The sequence below is a fragment of the Tenrec ecaudatus genome, chromosome 17 (assembly GCF_050624435.1).
Source record: "Tenrec ecaudatus isolate mTenEca1 chromosome 17, mTenEca1.hap1, whole genome shotgun sequence".
NCBI lineage: Eukaryota > Metazoa > Chordata > Mammalia > Afrosoricida > Tenrecidae > Tenrec > Tenrec ecaudatus.
This window is the reverse complement of record NC_134546.1, coordinates 15,571,452-15,596,546: the sequence shown is the minus strand read 5'-3', so window position 1 is coordinate 15,596,546 and position 25,095 is coordinate 15,571,452. Positions and strand designations below refer to the sequence as shown.

Below are 25,095 nucleotides of genomic sequence, written 5' to 3'. Positions count from 1 at the left end.
ATCCTACTGCGATGCCTTGCATGTATGTGGTTATGATGCTGGAAGATATGCCACAAGGATTTCAAGTACCAGCAAGGGCCATCCAAGTCAGATTTGGGAAACAGTTCCCGACGTTCAGGTGAGACTGGGAGAGAGGGAGTTACCCAAGGAGGGATACAGACAGTTGGGAGGATGGAGAGAGGAGGTGCTGGCCAGGACACAAGGCAGCATCCTTACCCTCCCCCGAGTGACTGAAAAAGACTCCACCTCTTCCATCCGCTTCTCGAGTCTACAGTTCTCGCTGCCACCTAGTCAATGCTGACTCATAGCAGCGCCCTGTGGGTTTCTGTTTTCGGAAGTACAAAGCCCAGTCTTTCTCTGGAGCAGCTGTTGGTGGTTTCAAACTGCTGACCATTTGGATCCCAGCCCAACGCTTAACCGCCACACTACCAGGACTCCTGCCAAGTGGACAGCAGTTGGCAAACCGTAGCCCACCGGGCTCGCTGCTTGTGTTGGTAAGGCCTGTAGGAGCCTGTGAGAGCCGAGAGCGGTCCTAACATTTTAAAATAAACTCACTACCATTGAGTCAATATGGACGCAATGACCTTATAGGATAGGGGACAACTGCCCCTGTGGGTTTCTGAGACCTGCTATCCTTTATGGGAGGAAAAAGTCTCATCTTTCTACCCTGGAGTGACTGATGGTTTCAAACTGCTGACCTTGCAGTAAGCAGCCCAGCCCATAACTACTATAACCCCCGGGCTCCTTACATTTTAAATAGCTGGAAAGAAACTAAAAGAGCGAGCGAGAGAGAGAGAGAGAGAAAATTTTGTGATGTGAATCCATATTTCAGTGTTCATAAATAAAACTCATTTATTTTCCCCTTGCCTCTGGCTGCTTCCACAACAGAGACCATCTGGCGTGGTCAGGTGTCTAACATATGCTTAATTTATGGAAGGAAGCCCTAGTGGCATAGTAGTTACATATTGGGCCGCTAACAGCAAGATCAGCAGTTCGAAACCACCAGTCACCCCATGGGAGACAGACCAGGCTTTCTACTCCTGTAAACAACAACAGTCTCCGAAATGCACAGTGGCTGCTGTACCCTGTTCTATGGGGTTCCTGTACGTCAGGATCAATTCGATGGCAGTTCAGTTTGAGTGTCCGTGAGGTTATGGGAGACTTTGACAACCCCTGGCTCCTGGGTTTATTGCCTTTCCTCTGCAGGAGGACAGAGGGCTGGCTCTACCATATACATGGAGCTCGTTCGCCACGAAATGCTGATTCCCAGGATCTCCAGAAAAACTGCCCTTCTTCAGAGACCATGCAAGTAAGCATTTCAATGTGCTCCGTGGTCTAGACAATAGAAGTGTCTCCGTGGTAGTGAGGAACATTGACACCAGCGCCTGTTTCCATTGAGCTGATTCTGACTGCGGGCGAGCCTGGGTATGTCAGACTAGAACTCAGCTCCACAGAGCCTCCGCTGGCTGTCCTGGAGAAGCGGGCCACCTGGCCTGTCTTTCCAGGGGCATCATATGGGTTCACTACACCACTACCCCCATCCCCCCAATTTCAATCAGAAGTCAAAGGAACACTGGTACCACCCAAACCCAACTCTCTGCCATCGAGTTGATGCCAACTCACAGGGACCCTAGAGGACAGGGCACAACTGCTCCTGTGGGTTTCTGAGACTGTAAATCTTTATGGGAGGAGAAAACCCCATCTTTTCCCCTCAGAGGGGATAGCGGTTTCAGACTACTGAGCTTCTGGGGAGCAGCCCAGCGTGTAGCCCCGATGCTCCGACACCCCCAGGCTGGGTGAAAATACCTCTTGGATGCGGGCAGAGGCATGGATTTGACAGAAGGGGAAGAAGGCAGCTGGTGGAGGGTGTGGAAACCAGAGCATTGAGGGTTGGTCCTAAAGCTCCATCTCCTTGGTCCATGCACCTTTTTCTGGGGTGTTCCAGCCTGTGAGTTGCAGGTGTCTTTTGTCGCCCATGAACTCTCTACCTCAAAAGGAGAACAGGGGCTGGCGCAGAGCCCGGTCTGGGCTCCTGCTGCCCACGCCCATGGAAATCTAGGGTGGGAACCAGTCACTGAACATGGAGATTCTGCTGAGTCACTGCCTAAAAATACTACTGGGCAAAGACAAGCTGGGGAAAGCACCTCTCTGAATTTACCTGGAGAAGGCCCAGAGGAAGTGCAGAAAAACAACTAGCTGGCAATTTGCCCAACAGCTGCCTCTGAGGATCCCTGCAATGCAGTCCACCCAAATGTCTTCATCAAACCCAAAATTCTGGTTTGGTTAGGGCCTTTCACTCCACCCCCGTGCATCCAATTACACTTCCCACACCCTCGATTCTACCAAACAGATGTTCTCTCCTACTGCTATGATTACTCCCTGCCATTGAGTCACTTCCAACTCCTTAGCAAGCCCATAGAAGAGAGTAAGGAGCCCTAGTGGCATAATGGTTATGAGTGGGGCTGCAACCCTCATGGTTGGCAGTTCAAAACCACTAGCAACTCCACAGGAGCAAGACTGGGCTTCCTCGTGAGTAATGACAGTTTTGGAAACTCACAGGGGGGTGCTATGAGTCAGCATTGACTGGATGGCAGTGAGTGAGCGTGAGATAGGACAGAGCAGAACTGCCTCTGTGGGCTTTCAAGACTAAATCTTCAAGGGAGTAAAAAGCCTTATCTTTCTCCAACAGAGTAACTGGTGGTTTCGAACTGCTGACCTTGTGGTTAGTAGCCCAGTGTGCAACCCACTAAGCCACCGGGGCTCCAAACACTATGCGAATCAGTCGGAATCTGTCCCCACGTTTTCTACCTTGCTCAGAACACTGTCATCTTTTGCAGGGAAGACTGTCACAGCCTCCTAGCTGGTCTCCCTGCCTCCAGAGTTTATGCACCAGCCCACGATCCACTGCCTGGCCCGGGCTCAGAACTCAAAATGCAACCAGGCAAGCAGTGAAGAAAACCAGGAACTGAAGTGTACATGATTGTGGTAGTTACATAATTCCGTGTCCACTTGAAGATATAAGAGGTGGAGTCTAACCTGTCAAACAGGTCACAGTCTGATGGTGCCTCCTTGTGGGAACGACCACCTCATCAGGAGGGTGCTGGGGACCTCCTCTCTGCCCTCACCTTCCTGTTGAGTCACGCTGAGACCTGCGCTAGCCCTACAGATGAGCCCGCTTCCATTGGATCCACAAGACTTTGCACCCACCGGCCGGTGATGTTCCTGCATTCTGCATCATTGCACGTGGCTTCGTGAATCTGCAGAGGGGCTTATGGGCTAGTAATGGATGTATAGACATGATGTGGACTGGGCTGGGATGTTTTATTGATGCTATCATTACTTCTTGATATAAAGTTCTCACTTACACACATATGAATGTCACTGGATTTGTTTCTCTAGTCAACCTGGCCTAACACAGTCATCAATCAGAAAGCTTAGCTTTTGCTAGAATAGGCAAATATAGATCCCATGGATAAGTGGCTGCCAGTGGCAAGCAAAAAGAGAAAGCGAGAAGATGCCGTTTAAGAGGCACAGAGCTGAGTTGCACAACATGGTAACTGTCATGAATGCCACCAAACTGGAAAAGTAAAAGGCTTCCTGTCGAAGTGACTAAAAAGTGTGTTTCCTATATTGCACTACGCCCGCATCTTGGGAAGAAAAAGCAATTAAAAAGCCAAATGGCTCCAGAGTTGATTCAGGGGACACGAATCCAGCAAAGAGATCTAAGTTAAATAAGAGAAGGGGTTACGTAATATATACCATAGGTATAGATATTTTAAATAATAATAAGACTGCAGTTATGGAAATCATCCCCAAACACTGAACTCTACAGAGAACTGCCCAATCCCAGATCGCCTCGCTAAGCCCCCACTGCTCCCTTGTTAGTTGAGTCTTGGCGTACATGTCCTCCTCTTGGGGAGGTCTTCCTCCACCCATCAGACCATGTCAAAGCCTCTCTGTTTTGACTTGCATCTCCTATTTCCCACCTCTAGTTTTCAAGCTGTGTAGATTGCCTTCTGACTTCTAGAGAGGTTTAGGTCGGTGTCTGTGGCCTGTCGTGACAGGGCTGACTCAGACTTCAAAGTGTAGCTCCTCCATCCCAAGGAAACATCCTTAAGTGAAGTAATTAAACAACGAACTCGGGGGCGAAGAGCAAGTCAATGTACACAGGAAGCCAAAAGCAATCGCAGGTGATGATTCTGCTTTACAGACAGCTGCTTTCGGCTTCTGCTTACACACCTATAATGCGGCCTGGGTGGTACTGACTCCAGGAATGACTCGATCAATACCCGATCCATCAAAGAGGGGTTCATCAAACAGAGTTCTGCTGACATCCACCCCCACCCCCACACCCACCCAAAACTGACACTTATCATGTATCATGTCCGTACCTCCATTTTTCTCTGAACTATGCCTATCAGAACACATCAGCTTTGTGGCCACGCAGAATGCAGCCCAGTAGGATCTTGACAAGGAGATTATGTGCCCATGTTTCCTGTTTATCAGGAACAGGGCCTAGACTCTAGTAGATAATTCGTCCTTATTCTCCTTCACTTAATTTGGGGCTCTGAGGCTAACACGGTGCTGTCGGGGAAGTGGTGGGCAGCTAACCACAAGGTCTGTGGTTCAAACCCACCTGGCATTTCTTGGGAGAAAGAGGCGGTTACCTGCTCCCATAAAGACCTGTGGCCTCAGAAACTCTCTCTAGGGTTACTGTGAGTCAGAATTGACTAGACGGCAATGGGTTATGCCCACTGGGGCGATGATTAAGAGACCTGGACCCTTCGTCCTAACAACATGTAAACTCTACCCCTCAGTTCTCATGGGTGGAGATGCGGACATTCCTCCTTGCAGTCTTTAATAAGAATCAATGGCTGAACGGGCCCTGGGCTGGCATCATGGGTTAACACAGTGGTGTGGTGGTTGCTTCTCAGGCTGCAATCCTCATGGTCAGCAGTTCTACACCACCAGCAGCTCCTCAGGAAAAAGACTGGGCCTTCTACTCCCATCAACAGTTCTGGCTACTTCTGGAAGCCTGAGTAGGGCCCCTGGAGACCTTCAGAATCATTACCCAGCATCCAGAAGCCACAGGGGTCGCTGTGAGTTAGCATGCACTGGATCGACCCCAGGAGAGTACTTTAAGCTAAAGGCAAACGGAGTCATCACCTGATCGCTCTTGGCTTCCTGTTTGCTGGTTTTAGCAACAGCCCGCCTGTCCCTTCTGATCCAGCAAAAGGGAGAGCGGAGAAGAGCGTGAATAGAAAGGAGCTCAGCAGAAAGGGCAGGTTCCTGGCGGTGGAGTGTGATTCATCACGCAACTGAAAGACCTTCCCATTTAGTGCCCGAAATGCACTCTTGTTCCAGGAACCCGTCCACTCACCCGCAGCTCCTCCTGGGGACCCCTGGGAGCACAGATGACACTCTTGGTAAATGAGCCTATTCCATGCCAGGACAGGAGAGACAGACGGTGGCCCTGCTGACAATGGCGCTGACTGGGAGCATGGGGAGAGTGGGGCGGGAGGAGGAGCAGCCACTGGGGGTGGGTGTTGGGCTTTAGGGGTCCAGCGACGCTGGGGCGGGGGCTGCACTGGCTCAGCTCCAAGAGAAGGAAACCTCTGCTGGGTGACGGGTGAGGAGAGCAAGTGGGGAAGGAGGGGACTGGTGGGAGAAATGCCCCTGCACCGGCCATGCTCCACACAGGGAGGGACAGAGGAGAGGGCCTCAGATCGAGGCTCAGAGTGGTGCAGTGTGTAGCGGACATGATGAAGCACGTGACTACTAACCAAGAGGTTGGTGGTTCGAATCCACACAGAGGTAGCGCCTAAGAACAGCCTGGCAAGATGCCCCTGAAGATCACGGCCATTGATCACTTGAGAGTACAATTCTATTCTGACGCACATAGCTGTGGCATGGGTTGGCATCGACACCCTGACAGCCGGTTCTGGCTACTTCTGGAAGCCTGAGTGAGACCCCTGGAGTCCTTCCCAATCATTACCCAGCACTCTGCAGCAGAGCCGACTCTCTTGATTCAGCCAGCTCAGCTTGCCCATGTTCCTCATCCCCCCCTACACTTGGGCATTAAGACTGGGCTTCCTCTCACAGCCTATATCTCAAATTCTCTGGAAGGCTCTCGTTCTGGTCTACCGCACCGTTTATCTACATGCCCAACATCCTCCCTGTCTATGCTCCCTGGTTCTGAATCACACACCCAAGGAAAAGCTCCCTTGGGAGCCACGGCTCTCAGAAGCATCCATGCTTTCCCATGGCTCAACCGGAGAGAAGTCTGTCTCCCCCAAGCAGCAGGGAAGTGAGTGAGGCGGGGACATGACGTGACGGGTGAGGTCAGCATACCTGGCAAAGGAGGGCCGCTCCCCAGCATCGAAGGCATCTCTCAGCTGTTTCACCAAGTTGTCCTGGCCGGGCAGGCGGAAGATGCCTTCTTCATTCAGGCCGTGCTCCAAGATGAACTCCGCACACTTCTCCACCAGGATGGGCACGAGGTGGGGCCCAAATTTCTGTTCGTAGGCAACAGTCTCATCCAAGCGCTGGCCAAACACCGCTGGAAAGAGAGAGCACAGGCCCACCTGACATTCTGAGAAATCCTTTGCCGGTTTGGAGGTTTCTCTAAGCGCGAAGGTTTTAATACATGGACAGAAAATGAGTTCGGGGAGAGAAATCAGCCGTGCTCTCTCCTGTGGCTGTCGATGTGGGGCCATTCCCATCAGACGTTGTCTGCTGGCCACATTCTTGCAACTTGTGTGGACTGAGAACTTATTCCAAACATCAGTGGTCACAGGGGCGACTCTGCCCCATGGCAGCCCCCTATTTATCAGAATAGAACTGTGCTTCACGGGGTTTTCAATGGAAGTAGATTGTGCCAGGCCATTCTTCCAAGGCACCGCTAGGTGGACTGACATGATGAGCCTTCCAATGAGCAGCTGAGTGAAGTAACTGCACCACCCAGAGCCTCAGAGTACTTGTCTCTCTGCCATTGAGTCAATTCCGGTTTCCAAGACTATAACCGCGTTGTGGTCAACCACTGTGCCCTGGATGTGGTGACATGTTGGGGTGCTGCTAACTACAAGATCGGCAGTTTGAACCCACCAGCTGCTCTGACAGAGAGAGATGAAGGCTTTCTAAACCCAAAGGGTTTACAGTCTCAGAAACCGAGAGGGGCTGTTCGAATCTACCCTCTAGTGTCGCTAGGAGTCAACCTGATAGCAGTGAGGTGGGTGGGAGAGGATGAGGGAGTGAACTCTTTATGGGAGTAGAAAGCCTCATTTTGCTGCCCCAGAGCAAGCGGCCGGTGGTTTCAAACTGCTGACCCAACACGTGTCACATCCGTCACGCCAGGGCTCTCAGAGTCCTCAGCAGGTGCTAGGAATCGTGCTAGGCACTTTACACACTGGTTCTCGTTTACTGTTGACGGCAACCGCGGGAGGAAACATCATGCCTACCTTACCTTCAGGTCTTACAGGCAGCAATGAACCTGGCCAGGCCAGGTAGCCAGTGGGTGACTCAGAAGTCAAGCCCATGCAGTAGATGCACAAGAAAGTGCCCTCAACCCCTGCTGCTGACGGGCAGTTTGCAGCCTGCCTGCTTCACGGCACAGCACAGCACAGCGTGACAGCACGGCAGTCTGTCACATGGGTCTCTCAGATTGCCTTGAAACCAGGGCAGTGCTTTGGGTCCTTTATTATCCTCTACTGTTACACGCATGGCCGAACTGAACACCTTCTCTTGCCTAGCAGAGTTCCCAGATTGTGTGTGGTCCAATGTATCACTTTTCCCCCCCCCCCCCGCCCAAGTCTTATTTTTTAATTGTATATATTTATTTTATTGTATTGTGGGGGGAGGTCAGACCCTCCCTGGAGGCAGACTGCTCTGCTGTCTCCCCACACCACAGGGGTGGGCCTGCTCCCTGGTGCTGGAGACAATGGATTACTTCTCCCTGAAGCTTGCAACCATTAGCTTGGTTCCTGTAGGTGGGGTTTACACCCTAAGATAATGGTTCCTATGGAGAGTCAGAAAACAGGTCAAAGTTAAGCTGCCATCCTGACTCTAGGATCCACCACCTTGTCACATGTGTACCCCAATCCTTCCTCTTCCTATTACATGGATACCCCTAGATCACCCCCTCCCATTACTGTATTACCTATAGCACAACCCCTTCCTGTGACGTAGGTCCTCACCTGCAATTAGGGGGCTTGCATGTCCCCAGAGAATATAAAAGCCTTGGTCAGCATTAAAGTCTCTCTCTCCCCCTCCATGTGGACCACCAAGCAGGGCTGAGGTGAGCATGCTACTATGAATTGTGTCTAACTCCATTTATTTCAATATTTCTTTTCTATCTCTCATGCTCTCTGTAACTTTACTATGATCTTTACTTATTATCACTGTACGATTGTGCCTATTGGACCCGTGATCATGTGTTAGGGGCTGGCTTCCCCTGGCATTGTATAATATATATATTTTAAAAATCATTTTATTGGGGGCTTGTACAACTCTTACCACAATCCATCCATACATCCATCCATCCATCCATCCATCCATCCATCCATCCATCGTGTCAAGCACTTTGGTACATTTGTTTCCCTCATCATTCTCAAAACACTTGTTTTCTACTTGAGCCCTTGGTATCAAGTCATTTTTCCCTTCCCTCCCCACTTCCTCTTCCCCCAAGAACCCTTGATAATTTATACATTATTATTATTTTGTCATATCTTTTTTAATCATTTTATTAGGGGCTCATACAACTCTTATCACAATCCATACATACATCAATTGTGTAAAGCACATCTGCACCTTCAATGCCCTCATCATTCTCAAAACATTTGCTCTCCACTTAAGCCCTTGGCATCAGGTCCTCATTTTTTCCCCTCCCTTCCCACTCCCCACTCCCTCATGAACCCTTGATAATTTATAAATTATTATCTTGCCATATCTTGCCCTGTCCAACGTCTCCCTCCCCCCACTTTTCTGTTGTCCGTCCCCCAGGGAGGAGGTCACATGTAGATCCTTGTAATCAGTTCCCCCTTTCCAATCCACCCTCCTTCTACCCTCCCAGTATCACCACTCACACCACTGGTCCTGAAGGGTCATCCGCCCTGGAGTCCCTGTGTTTCCAGTTCCTATCTGTACCAGTGTCCATCCTCTGGTCTAGCCACACTTGCAAAGTAGAATTAGGCTCATGATAGTGGTGTGTGTGGGGGGTGGGGGGAAGCATTTAGGAACTAGAGGAAAGTTGCATTTTTCATCGTTGCTAAATCACACCCTGTCTGGCTCATCTTCTCCCCGAGAGTCCTCTGCAAGGGGATCTCCAGTGGCCTACAAATGGGCTTTGGGTCTCCACTCCGCACTCCCCTCCTCATTTACTATGGTAAGATATTTTGTTCTTTGATGCCTGATACCTAAACCCTTCAACACCTCATGATCGCACAGGCTGGTGTGCTTCTTCCATGTGGGCTTTGTTGCTTCTGAGCTAGATGGTTGCTTGTTTACCTTCAAGCCTTTAAGACCCCAAACACTATCTCTTGATAGTCGGGCACCATCAGCTTTCTTCACATTTGCTTATTTTGTTATATATTACACCGTCCGAAGTCTCTCTTCACCCACTTCTCCAATGTAAGTCTCTCTTCACCTACTTCTCCAATGTATCACTTCTAATGAATTGTTTCATTGATGAATTAACATGTGGTTAGAGACACGTAAGGATTTTCACTCATTCAGACTGCTTCCTTAGGGCCAATTCCCACCGCAGCATTACTGGGTCAAGTGGCTTCGACATCTTCTTATGACTTGATGAGATGCAAACTGCTTCCCAAAAATATTTTTCTTTTGCAAATGACAGTGCCTCAGCAAGGTATGTGTAAACTGACTCCACCCCTTGTGGGATAAAAAGAGACTTTTCCCCAGCTTTGTCTCCCCCAAAGATATGCCAAACATTAGAGGCTATTTCCCAGCACATGGTGGGAGGTCAGATGCATTTCTGCCTTCAGACTACTGTCTGGTCCCCACCACAGGTGGAGCCCTCTGATAATGGTTTCTACAGTGACAATGGTTTCTATAGTGATAATGGTTTCTATAGTGAGCCAGAGAACAGTTCAAAGTCAGGCTGCCTCCCTGTATCTAGGATCTGCCCTTCTTGTCATATGTGTGTCCCCAATCCCTCCCCTTCCTATTGCATGTATACCCCTAGATTGTCCTCCCCCATTACTGTATTACCTACCTATAGTACAACCCTTTCCTGTGATGTCTTTACCTGTAATTAGTGGGCTTGCATGACCCCCCTCCCCAAGCTATATAAGCTTTGGTTAAAAATAAAGAGCTCTCTCCTGGTACTCACTCCTTGTCCCCCTTCCCCTGACCCGCTCTCCTGGCCCGAACAAGAGGAGCTGAACATGCTACCATGAATTGTGTCTGACTCCATTATTTCAATCTCTCTTCTATCTCTCCTTATTTGCTATGACATATATATATATATATATATATATATATATATATATATATACCCTACAATTGCACTTATCGAACATGTGATTAGTTGTGGGGGCCTGGCCTTCCCCCACAGCCCCTGCCCTGTGAGCTCTTGGTTCTCCAAGTCCCCTGCCCCAGCGGTACAACTAGGTTAGGTTATAAGTCAGAGGACAACCATGAAGGGATCGGCTACCCATTCTCCCATGGCCCCGCATGCCTCTCAAAGGCCCAAACGCTCAGAAGACCTGGCCGAAGCTTCCTCCCGGGATTCCCCTGCTCACAGATTGGGCTTGGTCTCACTGCACTTTAGTCCCGAGGATACCAGCTCTTAGACACTTGGCATTTCTCAAGCACTCTCTGTGGCGCAAGTGGGTAAGTGTTCCACTAGTAAGCAGTAGCTTGGTGGTTTGAACCCACCCACACAGAATTGCCTCAGAAGAAAGGCCAAGCAACTTGCTTCCTAAAAGTCACAAGTTTGAAAACCGCATGGGGTGACTGAGTCAGCACCAGTGTAGTTTGGCTTTCCACACCACTCCGGTCCCTCGTGGATGGGGGTCTCCATCAGGGAAGAGCTGTGGCAAGCTCCTAGGCCCACAGCCCCTCCCACCGGTTTCTACTGCAGTCTCTTCCCATAATGCCTGGTCTACCTGTGCACCTCCCCTCTGCTGTGGATAGCGAGGATAGTTTACTCTAAACAAAAGAACTTAAGCATCACAGTGGTCAGGTTGGAAACCTGTCAAGGGGCTAGTGCAGGACAGAGCTCCATTCTGCTAGGCACGGAGATACCAACTGGGTAGCATGAACGGCAACATCAACTGCAGGAATCTCCTCACTGTGAAGGCCACATTTATTGAGTATCCTGGCATGGGCCAGCCAGAGGCCACGTGGGAGGGGTTCTACAGAGGAAGGGTCAGACCTGGGTCCTGCTTCAATCCAATCGCTCACGACTGAGATATAAAAATGGCAGTGTCACTGAAAACAATACATTTAAAAAATTTTAAAAAATCAACCATCATATAGTATTTGTCTCTGAAAGACACTGTGTAGATTGGTTTCCCACCACAGGAAAAGGATAAGATTGAAGTCATCTTCCTTTAATTACAGACCCTTTGCCATTTATTAAGTCCTCTTTGAAAAAGGTGTTATGAATTGAATTGTAATCCTCAAAACATGTGCTGTAAATCATCACCTTTCTGTTTGTGTGTTAAGGAAACCCTGGAGGCGGAGTGAGCCTCATGCTGGACGGTAAAGTTGGTGATTTAAACCTACTAGCTGGCACACCGCCGGAGAAAGACGAGGCTTTACAGGCTCAGAAATAAGGATTTATAGTCTCAGAAATATATGGAGGGTCACTTCAAGTCAGAATCAATGTGAGGGTGTGCATTTGGTTATCATGCCATTTGGGAGTGGGCGGTCTTCCGTATGACAATATGGAGGGGATAATGTAGGGTGTTCTTGAGCCAATCTCTTTTGAGATTGAAGAGCGACTAAACAAGCAAGCAGAGCTGGGGGACGCGTGACGGCAAGCCACGTGGTGATCACAGAAGCCGCGAGAGACAAGAACCTTCTTCCAGAGCCAACAGAGAGGGATCAAGCATCCCAAATTTGGACACCTAGTCTCCTAAAGAGCAGGAAACACACCGAGGGAGCTGCATTGGTTTTTCCTCTAAGAACAGAAAAGGACCACCGTGAAGCATTTTGGAGATGAAAAAATAGTTTGAAGGAACTAGGAATGCTGGCTGTGTTCGTTTCAGAGGGTGGACGAAGTCAACCTTCTAGGTCTGAGAGAGGCAGACCTTCACCCACGTGGTTCTGGTGTATAAGGGTGCTGTTCATGAGTGCCAATGGGGTCACAACCCAAAGCTGAAGGGGCAGGGTAGCAAACCCAACGGACAGAATAATGAGGTCTTCAAGGATTAAGAGGGTGGGATCATCACTCAGATGGACAAATGGGACCACCTAAAGCCAAGGGAGCAAAGTTGCCATCCCAGAGACTCAATGAGTCCCCACCCCAAATCCAGTGGTCATGACCACCAGCCAGAGGCTAGGAGTCATTGCCCAAGTGATCCCAAAGAACCGAGGATTATTTTCAAGTTGACAGCTAATGTAATTTATCCGGCTGGGTTTTAGATTTGCTTGGGTCTGATTGGGCCTCCTTCCCTCCAATTGCTCCCCATCCATGTTTCTAATGGAAATGCCTCCCACATTCCTGTTCCACGCTGCACTTTGGAAACAGATGGCTTGATTCCGAAGGCAAGCTCTTTGACTTTTAGTTGATTAAAGGATTTTGGGGAGGATGTGGTGTGCTCTTTTTTTTTGCTGCGTCTTAAATTTCCTCTTTCAATCGGAAAGGGCCACGTGGGTCTGCATTTTTCTCCAATTTTTTAAAAAGAGAATCTACTCCATTTCTTATGCAAACAAAGAATATTTGCCTTCCCTTTCGTCACCAGCACACTCATTAATACGTGGACTCTTGAAAGTCATCCGTGCTCAGCCCATTGCAAGCTCGGTTCATCTGCCCCCTTCTCTCCAGTGAATTTGCTCAGTAAGATCTCAAAGAACCCAAAGAAATCGAGTCTCCTGCTGCCAAGTCTTGTCTGGACTCACTGTAATCTGCAGGGCAGAGGAGAACTATTCCAAAGCGTTCCTCAAAACTGTAAATCTTTATGGAAATAGACTGCCATCGCACCTTTCTCCTGCAAAGTAGACGGCAGATTCAAACATTCTCCGGGCTCCTCTTAAGGGCAAAATCTCAGCCTATGGTGATTGTACACCCCATTAGACTTCCCCGCAGAGAAGTGAGTGTCACCTCTCCCTCCTCCTCAGACTTTCTCCCTGTGTGGCTACAAACCCATCCATTCTCGAACTTCTAATTGCTTGACGTATCATTCCCTAAGCTTCCAACTCAAGCTTCTTCTCAGATCATTCTAGACGTTCTCCTGGAGAAAGTCCATCCAACTCCATGGATGTGGGTAGCATCAGTTGTTGTTGCTGGGTGCTTGAGTAGGTTAAGTAGGGTCACAAGGTGACAATATAATGGACCACTGCCTGGTCCTGGACCATCCAGGTATCATTTACAAACTGATCACTTACCAGTCTGCATATCTAGTCCAGATCTTGCTCATAATATGTGTGTGTATATATGCATGTATGTATGTATGTATTCACACAGTCCCATATATGTACACACACATGTGTATGTATACTTTGATAAACTCCTACAGTGACATTACATAGTCTTCCTTAGGATGTCTGCTATAGATAGCCTCACAGTGCTCCTGTGGAAGGATTGGTAGTTATTTTTTATTTTGCTTTTAAATCATTTCATTAGAGGCTCATACAACTCTGATCACAACCCATACATACATCAATTGTGCAAAACACATTTGTACATTCATTGCCCACATCATTCTCAAAACATTTGTTCTTCATCTAAGCCCCTGGCATCCACTCCTCATTGTTTTCCCTTCCTCCCTGCTCCTCCTCCCACATGAATCCTTGATAATTTATAAATTACTATTTTGTCATATCTTGTACTGTCTGACGTCTCCCTTCACCCACTTTTCTGTTGTCCATCCCCCAGGGAGGAGGTTATATGTAGATCCTTATCATTGGTTCCCCCTCCCTCCACCCTCCCAGTATCACCACTCACACCACTGTCCTGAAGAGATCGTCCGCCCTGGATTCCCTGTGTTTCCAGTTCCTGTCTGTTTCAGTGTACATCTTCTGGTCTAGCCAGATTTGTAAGGTAGAATTGGGATCATGATAGTGGGGGAGAGAAGCATTTAGGAGCTAGAGGAAAGTTGTATGTTTCATCATTGCTACTTCACACCCTGACTGACTCATCTCCTCCCAGAGACCCCTCTGTAAGGGGATGTCCAACTACCCACAGATGTGCCCTGGGTCTCCACCCCGTACTCCCCCACCCACCCACTCACAATGACACTTGATTCTCCACTCGGACGAGGCCCCACACCCAATTCCCTGATCCCCTGCCCACACCCCGCGATTGCACTGGCGAGCCCCCTCCACGCGGGTCCAGCCGCCCCCGAGCTAGACGGCCGCTGGTCCACCCCCAAGCCTCCAAGACCCCAGACGCCACATCCTCTGATAGCCGGTCACCATCAGCTTTCCCCACCACATCCGCCTACGCACCCATTTGTCTTCAGTGACCGCATCAGGGAAGTGAGCACACAACGATGCGACTTTCCATTCTCTGACACTTGGCAAATGATCCTTCACAGTGACCACACAGGCCGGCATGCCCCCTCCATGTGGGCCCCGCTGCCTCTGAGCCAGATGGCTGCCTGCCTACCCCCAAGCCTTCAAGATCCCAGGCGCTATGTCTTTTGATAGCCGGGCACCACCAGCCCTCCCCACCACATTCACTTACCACCCGCTTTTTCTTCAGCAATTGTGTCGGGAAGGTGAGCATCATAGAATGCCAGTTTAATAGAACAAAGTATTCTTGCATTGAGGGAATACTTGAGTGGAGGCCCAATGTCCACCAGCTACCCCAATACTAAACCTATAGATATATGCACATAGATCTATTTCCCCATCCTCATATATAAATATATTTACATATGCACATGCCTTTATTTAGACCTCTATATATGCCCTTTGCCTCCTAGCTCTTTCCTCTATTTCCTTTGACTTTCCTCTTGTCCCACTATCATGCTCAGTCTTCATTTGGGTTTCAGTAATTTCTCTTGGTTACATTACCCTTGATCAAGCCCTACCAGGCCTCCCATACCCTCCTCACCACTGATTTGGTTCACTTGCTCTTCCCTTTTCCCTGGGTTTGTTAACACCACTACCTTTCCCCCGCCCCCACCTCCCCCTCTCCCATGTCCCCCCGGAACTGCTGATCCTGTTGTTTTATCCTGTAGATTGTTCATCCAGCCTATCTTAGACAGACCTGAGGAGATAATAACATGCACAAAAACAAGACAGAACAAAACCATGCAACAATATACAACAAAACAACAACAATAACAAACCAATGACAAAAAGTCAAAACAAAACACAAGAAAGAAAAACTTGTAGTTAGTTCAAGGACTGTTTGTTGGCCTTTAAGAGTGTTTTCCAGTCCAGTCTGTTGGGGCACCATGCCCTGGCCCCAATGTCCGCCTTCAGCATTCCCTGTTCTGTTGCACGCCCTTAGTGTTTTTCCTCGATGTGGGGGAATCAGATCGGGTGCAATTCCCACACTGTGTCCCCGTGTTGTCCCCTGTAGGGCTATGGGTCAGTGAGGGATGTTGTGTCTCATAGTGGGGCTGGCTGTGTGGTCCTCTCTGTGCTGCTCTGTTTGGGATCATCGTCCTCAAGGCCTGGTGGGCCAGGATGTGCTCCACTCTCTCTTCCTCCCCCTTCATCTGCTCCCGTGTGCTCCGATCAGACAGATCCCTCTCCCAGAGCAGCAGATTCAGTGCCATCCTCTCAGATAAATTCTCCTGGGGGGAGGGGCAGGTGTCCATGTAGTTGGGATTGGGGCTGGCCCCTCAGACCTCTCCGGATTAGTAGTTTTAAACTGTCAGCCTTGCTACGGTTCTGGTTCACCCATGGGCAGGTCTGTGCAAACAAAGCATGTCTTGGTGGTCAGTGGAGGGCTACAGCCAAGTTCTCTTAGACACTGTCTTAGTCTCAACCTTCCTCACGCCACGACCCTTTCATACATGAGTGTGGTGGTGACCCCCAACCAAAACATCATGTTCATGTTCGTTGCTACTTTGTCACTGTCTTTTTGGTTCTGTGATGAATCGGTGACCCCTGTGAAAGGGTTGTTCGACCCCCAAAGGGGTCTTGACCCACAGGTTGAGAACCATTGCACTAGGGTATCTTCCACAACAACAAAAAGGACCAATCAAAATAGTGGCTCGGGGGGGTGGGGGCGGTGTGCAGTGAAATTTGAGGTCAAGGGTCAGCTTCAAAGACAATGGTATTCATTGTTTGGTGGGACTCCAAAGGCGGACTCTTGATCCACTTTCATGGAGGACACAGAATAATATGGAAGCTTATTATGAAGATGATTTTCTAGAAACAGAAAACTGCCCTGGTCCAAAAGAGGCCCAGAAAATTGTGCCGAGTCATTCATGCTTTCCCACCAGAGCAATGCACCTGCTCAGGGGAGCGAGGCTGTCCTAGGAGAATCACACTGAGAAACCGATTCAGTCTTGGTTAGAAAGCTCTGCTGAAACCTCCTTGGCATCAGAGAGCACATACCCCCTTCCACGGACAGATGGTGTGACCGTGCCCCTTCACACTTCTGTGTCTTCCCCAATGTTGTTTCCAAGGGCATTGGAAAGGAACCTGCTTTGAACCCCTAGAGGCTGCCAAGGAACCCACCCGTTCTCTCAGCTTTTTTCTCCATCTCGATCTCCCCTCAACCCAACCCCTGCTTCTCCTGCGGCTTGCCTCATGGGCAGCCACCTTCCGCCCGTCCATCAGCTACGCACCAGACACTGCTCACTGCTGAGAACACAAAGCCATGAACACCAAAGCCTTGCACTTAACCCAACCCCACATCCCAAATTATGAGCCTCAGTATTGCCCACAGCACCTCTCCTTAATTGCAAGCACCTTCTAACGCAGTGTCCTCAAGTCGATGCTAACTCACAGGGACTGGGTAGCTCGACCTCTGTGAGCTTCCCAGACTGCAACTCTTCAAGGGAGTAGAAAGCCCAATCTTTCTCCCGCAGAGTGACTGGTGGTTTCAAACCGCTAACCCTGTAGTCAGCAGCCCAACCAGGATGCTCCAGGATGCCTCCAGGGCTCCTCAAACTCACTGCCGCCAGGTGGATGCCAGCTCATAGTGACCCCAGAGGCCAGGGCAGAACTGCCTCTGTGAGTTTCCGAGGCGGCAACTTTTTTCGTGGGAGTAGAAAGCCCAGTCTTTCTCCCGAGGAGAGGCCGGGGCTTTCAAACCGCAGCCCCATTCATAACCACCATGCCAGTAGAGTTCCTTCAGGGATTCTGAATACCCTTTGGCTAGGTTCTGTTCCTACCCTTGATGCTGCCGGATAAATGATTGCAGCCCTTTTGTTTTCTGATAAAACTCTGTTTCTTGCAGATTCCTTCCACTGAAACTCACAAAACCATTCACCAAATACAAACGGAGCATCTGCTGCAGGCCAGGCTCCTTGGTAGCTAGAGACCTTGATAGAAGGAAGGGGGGTGGGCTTTGTTCCTGAAACCACACACGAACACAGGAGTTCAGATGTCCTGCCCTGAGGCCAGGGCTTGGGGTTCCTGGGGCAGAGCTCAGCCACCCTCCTCTGGCAGATGGAGTCCTAAGCACGGTGCTCAGACTAACCCTGTAGGACTCCATTTGATCACATCTCCTGAGATTTGATGATGATTTTTTTTTTTAAGCATCCCTCTTCCATGTGGTCTCCGCAAAAGCAGACAGGCCGACTGGCTCATCCTCTATTTTTGTCCCTTGGCACGGTGCCTGGCCCACGATGGACTCCTCCCAAGAAGACCTGCCACTACCTGCTGTCTCAGATCATTCCTGCTCTCTGCCCATTCACTCTGATCAGGCTCTCTCACTCCCTGAACTCCTTCAGGTCTGCTCTGGGCCACGGGGACACGTAACCTTGACTTTAAACAATCTGTGGTTATTATAAGGGTCCGTGGAGTTGCTTTCTGACCTATTGAGAAAACATGCACCTCAGAAAAACATGTCCCCCACCCCATCCTTCATCGTGCCCACGGTCCGTGGTGGGCCGGGCTGTTGGGATCTATTGGGTTCTCCTTGGCTGCTTTTCTGAGTTAGATCACCAAGCCCCTCTGTCTTGGTTTGAAAGCACTGTGGAAACCTATTCAGAATCACAAATCCCACAAACTTCCACTGACCAGAGGTGGAGGGAGGGGGCGTTGTCAGGGTGACCCTGCAGGAGGTGCATTGACCAGAATAGAATCTGGGGTCCCTGCACCGAGGACAAGCATCCCCACACTGAAACTGGGGTCAAGTCCTCAGTCTTCCTCTTAATGGCTCTATAGCTAGCGCACAACACAGCAAGGGGCTTCTTTGCGGGGACACTTGTCAAATGACTTTTGGGGACACCGTTTTCTCTCAGGTCCCAAGTTGGCTCGCTGGTTCCTCAGTGGACTCCAACTTCTCTCCCTGTCCTTTGGAGTTTGAGTGACCGCAGGACTTGACCTTCCATCTGCACATACTTTCTTATGATCACATGACGCTGAAGATCACCTCTATGATAAGACTCTGAGCTTTACCTCCCTAGCCTGCAAGTCAGTTGAAAGATCTCCTTTTTAATAAGAAATAACTCCATTCTCTTGAGACTCTGGGTGTGTGTGTGTGTGTGTGTGTGTGTGTGTGTGTGTGTCAAGATCACCCCTCTCTGATGCGAGAGAAAGAGCATCCTGGTGTCCTTAGCTCATTGAGGCCAGAATTTGTCTCCCTTTATCTCAGACCTCACATGAGGGGGTCAGATTCTAACATATGCCTCGAGCCAATCCTGTGTGCCACCCACTTTGGAATCCTCATCACCCCCTGAAAGGTTGAAAAAGGGTGAGGTGTAGGAAAGAGATGAGCAGGAACATCCCAAAGGATCTAGGGAAGGAACAAGGAAGGAGAAGACCAAGCCCAGTGGGGGAGAGCTACTCCCAGACCATTCACCTTCCCAAAGGCAGCCAGGGGCCACCCAGTTGCCTTCTGAGCCACGCCTTCTAGATAAAGCCCATCCTAGTGTCCTTCTGAGTCTGTTACCCTCTGCCAGCAGAGTCGCCAGGAGTTGGCATCGACCCCATGCAGAGAGTTTGGTTTGGTTTGGTTTGCCAGAAGGGGAGGATCAAATGAACTCATTCACCCATTCAGAGCTGATAGATACACCGCGTCTGGGCTACACACCGTTAGGGGAGACATTTCTACCTTAATCGGGAGACATTTTAATTATTTTATTTGAATGTATTGTGTATAGCATAATAACCCTAATCACTAACTCATCTAATTATTTGCGTTTAATTAACCTAGTTGGGCACCAGCCAGGAACTGCCTAAGGCGCTTTCAGATGCCCTATCGTATATAGCCCCCAGCAGAGCCCTACGAGCTAGGTTAGAATCCCACCACCTTACAGAGGGGAACTCAGAGACTGCGATTTGATGACTAGTTGGAGGTCCCGTGTGTCTGCCCCGAGATTCTAATCTGCTGATGGCCTGAAGTGGTCTCGGTGAAATTCCGGCTCCTCTCGCACCGTCTTCCAGGGGCTGCCCAGGCCACCCCCCACGCTCCCCTTCCTTTATCCCCAGTCCTAAAGCTCAGGGCAGAGGGACCCATTTCGAGCAAAACCACAGGAAGGGGTTGGTCCTATGACCACAGAGACTGGCAGCGTCCAGGCTCTGCCCCCAGGACACCTTCCCGTCTTCGTGCCTCCAGCCCCCACTTCAGAGCTGGCAGAAAACCCCACGCGTGGGGCTGGCTCGGGGCAGCGAACATGGTAGAGCTGCTGCCACCCTTGTCCTCTTGCCTCGTCTGTCACTCCCCTGGCTTCAGACCAAGGCCCCTCCAGCCCCTGCCTCCTCCCCAGCCCTGGTCACTGGGAGACCTACCCTCCAGCCCTCCCTCCCACACCCGCCAGGGCCTGCTCCCCAAATGAGAAAGAAGTACCTTTCTTTCGGCGCTTGGGGGTTTTCCTCCTGAAATCCCAGCAAAAGAGCAGCACCAGGGCCGGCAAGCCACAGCCCAGTTCCCAGCGAGGCATCCTGGGGATACGAGGCATGGCCGGCTGGCCCGCCTGGGGCCTTCTCTCCACCCCACGCTGGAATGGCTGTCTGGATCAGCACATGCCGCACAGACGCGAGTTCCCACTCCGATGATGCGGATGCGGAAACCAAGGGATCTGTCGGCACCTGCCCAGGCCCTCCCCTCTCTCCCCCCACCACCCTCACCTTTTACACACATGACTCTTGGCTTTTAAAGAGGGAGCATAAAGCTGTCAGGGCAGCAATAAGCGTAAGTGCCTCCTTTTACTTAGCAGCTAATTGTCAACTGCCATTCAAGAGCTATCCTGGAGGTGAGCTTAAAAAAAAAGCATCCCTCCACCTCCACCCCCCACCCCCATCCCAAGCCTCTGCCAGCACTGCTCCATATATCAATGTGTCTGGCAGCAACACAGGATTTCACTTAGGGTTTATGAAGCCAGCCTGCGCTCCTCTGGAAAGGCTTTCAGCGTGGCAGGCAGCTCAGGCCGAGATGTTGTCTTGGAGGTGGTTGTTGGGCAGAGGGAGAGGCCCCCGCCCATGGAGCAGGGTTAGCAAACGGGCAGCAGCCTCAGCTGACTTGCCCTGGAGACCTGAGATGGACTTAGCACACGGCACAGGCAGGGCAGGGCGGGGCTGCCAGGAAGGGCCGGGGGGCAGCTTCGTGCTGTCTGCCTGTGGCTTTTTCCTCCTGGTTCATTCCTAACAATCCAGGGCTCTAGGGCTCACCCTTGATACCATGCATTCCTCTCAGTCTGCCAGTCCATTCTAGCTCACGGCGACCCTGCAGGACTAGGTAGAAATACCCCGTGAGTTTCTGAGACGGTCACTCTGGACAGAAGGACAAAGCCTCGTCTTTTTCCTAAGGAGTAGTTGGTGGTTTCAAATGGCTGATCCGGCTGGGAGCAGGGCTATGTGTCACCCACGACACCACCAGGGCGCATCCCGCCTTCTCCATACATACTCATCTCTGAAATGCGGTGTCAATCCATTCACTTGTCTCCACCTCCACCTCCACAAGCTCCTCCTTCCCCGTTTGCCTGGAGGACGGCATGAGCTTCACATCTGATCCCCTGCCTTCCTGGATCTGCCACCCCCTAGCCCAACCCTGCTCCATACAGCAACCTGAATGAGCTGTAAGATGCACGCTGACTTCATCACAGTCCTGCTTCACACACACACACACACACACACACACACACACACACACACACACACACACACACAATGATTGCCCTGAGCCTTGCAAGACCCATGTTCACTGTCGCTACCTTTCCCACACACTTCCACAGTCTGCTTTCCTTTCTGCCCCGGGCTCTTTGTGCACCCCATTCCCTGGGAATGAAATCCCGGTGCTCCCTCTCCCACCTCTAAACTCGGGCCTTATTCTCTCAGGGGCTCTCCCCCCACTTTCTTGGCAAAGAAGGGGTTCCCCCCACACAGAGAATCAGGTGCTTTTCCTGCCCGGCACTTTTCACCCTTGCAATTCTATGTGGTTTCCCCCCCCCCCCTTGTAATATTTTGTTGTTGCTGTCATTTTAATTAATTAAGATCTGCCTCTTCTATCCAGCTGGTTCTCAACCTATGGGTCGCGACCCCTTTGGGAGTCAAAGGACCCTTTCACAGGGGTTGCCCCATTCCTAACAGTAGCAAAATGACAGTGATGAAGTAGCAATGAAAATTATTTTATGGTTGGAGGTCACCACCACATGAGGAGCTGTATGAAGGGTCAGCGGCATGAGGAAGGTTGAGAACCACTGTATGGGGTCTTTCAGAAAAGGGACCTTGCCTTCTCTCCACCCCACCCCTTCCCCACCTCCCCCCCTCTCTTTCTCATTGCTAGTCTCTATGCGAGGACAGTGTGTTGTACAGACTCAAGAAAGACGTGGTGCGTGAAGGGATGAGTAATTGTCTCTCTGGAGTTAGAAGCTGGGGGTGTGGTTGGTGGAATCAAGTAAGAGTCCTCTTCTTCCCTCGGTATCTGCTTGAGCTGGGGAGAAGGAACCGGGAGCATTCGGAATGGCAATGAGTCATAGAGACAGGAGCATTCCAACTGGCTTGAACGGCTGTGTGGATGGTAAGTCATGCTCTGAAGGACGCAGGGGACTTAAGTGGATGTGAGGAGGAAAAGGAGTCCAAAGTCCATGACAGTTTATCCGTGACCCAGCAAATGCCTAACCTAACCTGCTGCTGCCCGCTGGGTTCCGGCTCTTGGTGACCCTGGAAAGCAGAGTAGAACGGAACCACAGGGTTTCGGAGAGTGAGGCTTCCTCCTGAAGCTGAAGCTGAAGAGTTCGAGCCACCCAGCTTTCCATTGGTAGCCAAAATCCCGGCACTGGCAAGGGCACATAGACAGGCTTTGTTGTGTGTGGGGGTGGGGGTGGGGGGAGCACATCGTATACCTGGTGCAAGGCAGTCTCTACGCACGATTTAAGGCATGGATTCTTCGTGGCTAGCAATGGCCAGAGGACACATTCGATGACCAGTCCATGAAGAAGACAAGAACAAGCCCTGGACGAGAATGATGTGCAGTGTGGCCTGTCTGCTCCCTGTGGGTGGGGGCTAGAGACCAGGTTTCATTGTGGGAATGCAGGGAAGGCCTGACCTCTTCCTAAATGGATTGGGGTGGGGAAGGGGGTGTTGGCTTGGAAAGAACAGGCAGCTATGAACCTGGGAACAAGTCATCAGATGTCAAGGTGTGATTATTTCTGTTCTTTTTCTCTTATTTAATCAGCAGCCCGGAATTCCATCGGAAACTTCGGAGGGAAAGAGTTGGCCTCACCTCCCTGAGCAGGCCCTTAGGAGAGGGTGGTGACACACAGATAAGCTGGCCGGCTGGAAGGAAAAGCTAGGATGATGACATGGAATACCCCTGGACTGCCTGAGAGGAACTGGGAGGCCGGAAGACCCAAGAGGGAGGGCCTGGGAGGTGTGAGAGGGAGACAAGGGGCCAGGAAGCAGGTGGGGATTACGAAAGACTTCAGTGGTCACCAGATGACTTTAAAAGCTGGGATTTAAAACCTGGGGCACACAGATGGCAACCCAAACAAACCAAGCTCCACTGCTATCAAGTCAATTCCGACTCATAGTGACCTCATAGGACAGGGGAGAACTGGCCCTGTAACCTTCTGAGCCTGCACAACTTGAAAGAGGTAGAAAGCCTCATCTGTCTCCCTTAGAGTGGCTAGTGGGTTCAAACTGCTGACCTTGTGGTGAGCAGCTCAATGTGTGACCCATTCCACCCCCAGGGCTCCATAGAGATAAGGCTACAGAACTCTGAGAATCCCTTGCAGTTGGACAAACGTTGTTGGCACTGGTGTTTCCCCCCCACTGCTCCCAGGGGTGTTTCCACGGCTTTGGTATCAAAGGGATTATGAGCATAAATCACTGTAGCGCCCCTTTCTACACCAAAGTTTACCATTAAGAGAGGAAGGTGAGTCTGCGGGGAGCAGCCCGTGGGCTGGAGCATTTCTCAGACTAGCTCATTGCCATTGTCAGAGAGAGGAGCCCAAGAGAGCAGAACACAGGACTGTGGTGAGAAGAGGGGACCATTCACCAGGGAGTGGTTCTTGAGCACTTACAACGCAGCTAGTTTCTATTTTGGTCCTGGGACTATAGCATTGAGAAAAACAAGAGGAAAACACTGGTCCAGTAAGAGGAGACCAACAATAAACAAGACTAGGAAGTGAATTATATAGCACGCCAGACAGGGTCGGTCCTCAGGAGGAGGAACGGGAAGCAGGAAAGAGGGCCAGGGAGTGCTAACGTCGGGGTGAGGGAGGGGCTCCGTGTCCGCTAGAGGGTTTGAGCAAAGATCTGAAGGAAACAAGGCATCAAGTCTTGCGGCTGTCTGGGGAAAAAAGACTGGAAAAATAAAGAAAAGGAAGAAAGATGACTTGGTAAGAGAAACAGTCAAGGAAGGACTCTTTGGCCAGCCCTGGTGCTGTGTGTGTGTGGGGGGGGGGGGGAGAAGGGGGTTACTAGTTACTAGTAACACTGCCAGCCTCAAGGTCAGCAGTTCTAAACCACCAGCTGCTCTGAGGGAGAAAGACGAGGCTTTCTACTCCCATAAAGAATTGGAAACCCACAGAGGCAGCTCTGCCTTGTCCTACAGGGTCGCTGTGGGTCAGAAATGACTTGAGGGCAGCGAGTTTTTGAGTTTGGGCCTGATGTTTGGCAGGATGGCTCTGCTGCTCTGTTGAAAAGAGACTGTCGGAAGATAAGGTGAAAGGCTGTGAGTTCATTGGAGGCTACCGAGCCCTGGTGGCGTAGTGGTTATGCGTTGGGCTGCGATCCACATGGTAGGCCGTTTGAAACCACCAGCAGCTCCACAGGAGAAAGACAGGGCTTTCTACTCCCATAAACAGCTCCAGTCTTCTGTAAACAGCGCCAGTCTCTGAAACACCCAGTGGGTCACTCTGAGTGAGCCCTGCCTCGTGGCAGTGAGAAAACAAGAGAGGCTGGTACCTGGACCAGGGTGGTAGCAGCAAACATGATGAGATGGGCTTCTGGGAGGGAGCCAGCCCTAGAGAACTTCCCACGGGGTTCCAGAGGCTGTAGTGACACCGCTTGGGGATTCACAGTAGACTGATGGGGGAAGACCTTTATACCTTAGAAAGCCTCGTTTTTCTCCCTCAGAGCAGCTGGTGGGTTAGAACTGCTGTTCACTGCGAAGTCAGGGGTTTCAAGCCCACCGGTTGCTCCACAAGAGAAAGACGAGGCTCTCTGCCATTTGCTCATGAAAACGTGTCAACCTTGGAAACCCTGAACAGGGTGGCTGGGAGTCAGAATGGACGGGGTGGCAGTGGGTCTGGTTTGTGCTGGTTACAACTTGTACCAAGCGATGGAAGCAGGAGGGCAGGTGCCCAGGCCCGCCCCACACCATCCAGGCCCCCTTGC

At 50.7% G+C, this 25,095-nt stretch overlaps 1 protein-coding gene across 2 annotated transcripts in view; it reads right to left on the bottom strand.

Moving 5' to 3' along the window:
* Window positions 1–25,095, bottom strand: part of ARHGAP25 (Rho GTPase activating protein 25) — a 60,890-nt gene that overhangs the window by 16,689 nt on the left and 19,106 nt on the right. Inside the window, exons 1-2 of one of the 2 annotated variants that reach the window (XM_075535391.1) lie at window positions 20,105–20,257; window positions 6,352–6,559 (exon numbers count right to left, since the gene is read on the bottom strand). In XM_075535391.1, coding sequence (XP_075391506.1) covers window positions 6,352–6,559; window positions 20,105–20,216 — 320 coding nt within the window. In that variant the 5' untranslated portion in view covers window positions 20,217–20,257. Of the gene's footprint in view, window positions 1–6,351; window positions 6,560–20,104; window positions 20,258–25,095 lie in introns of those variants that run through there. The other variant, XM_075535390.1, reaches the window with a different exon arrangement.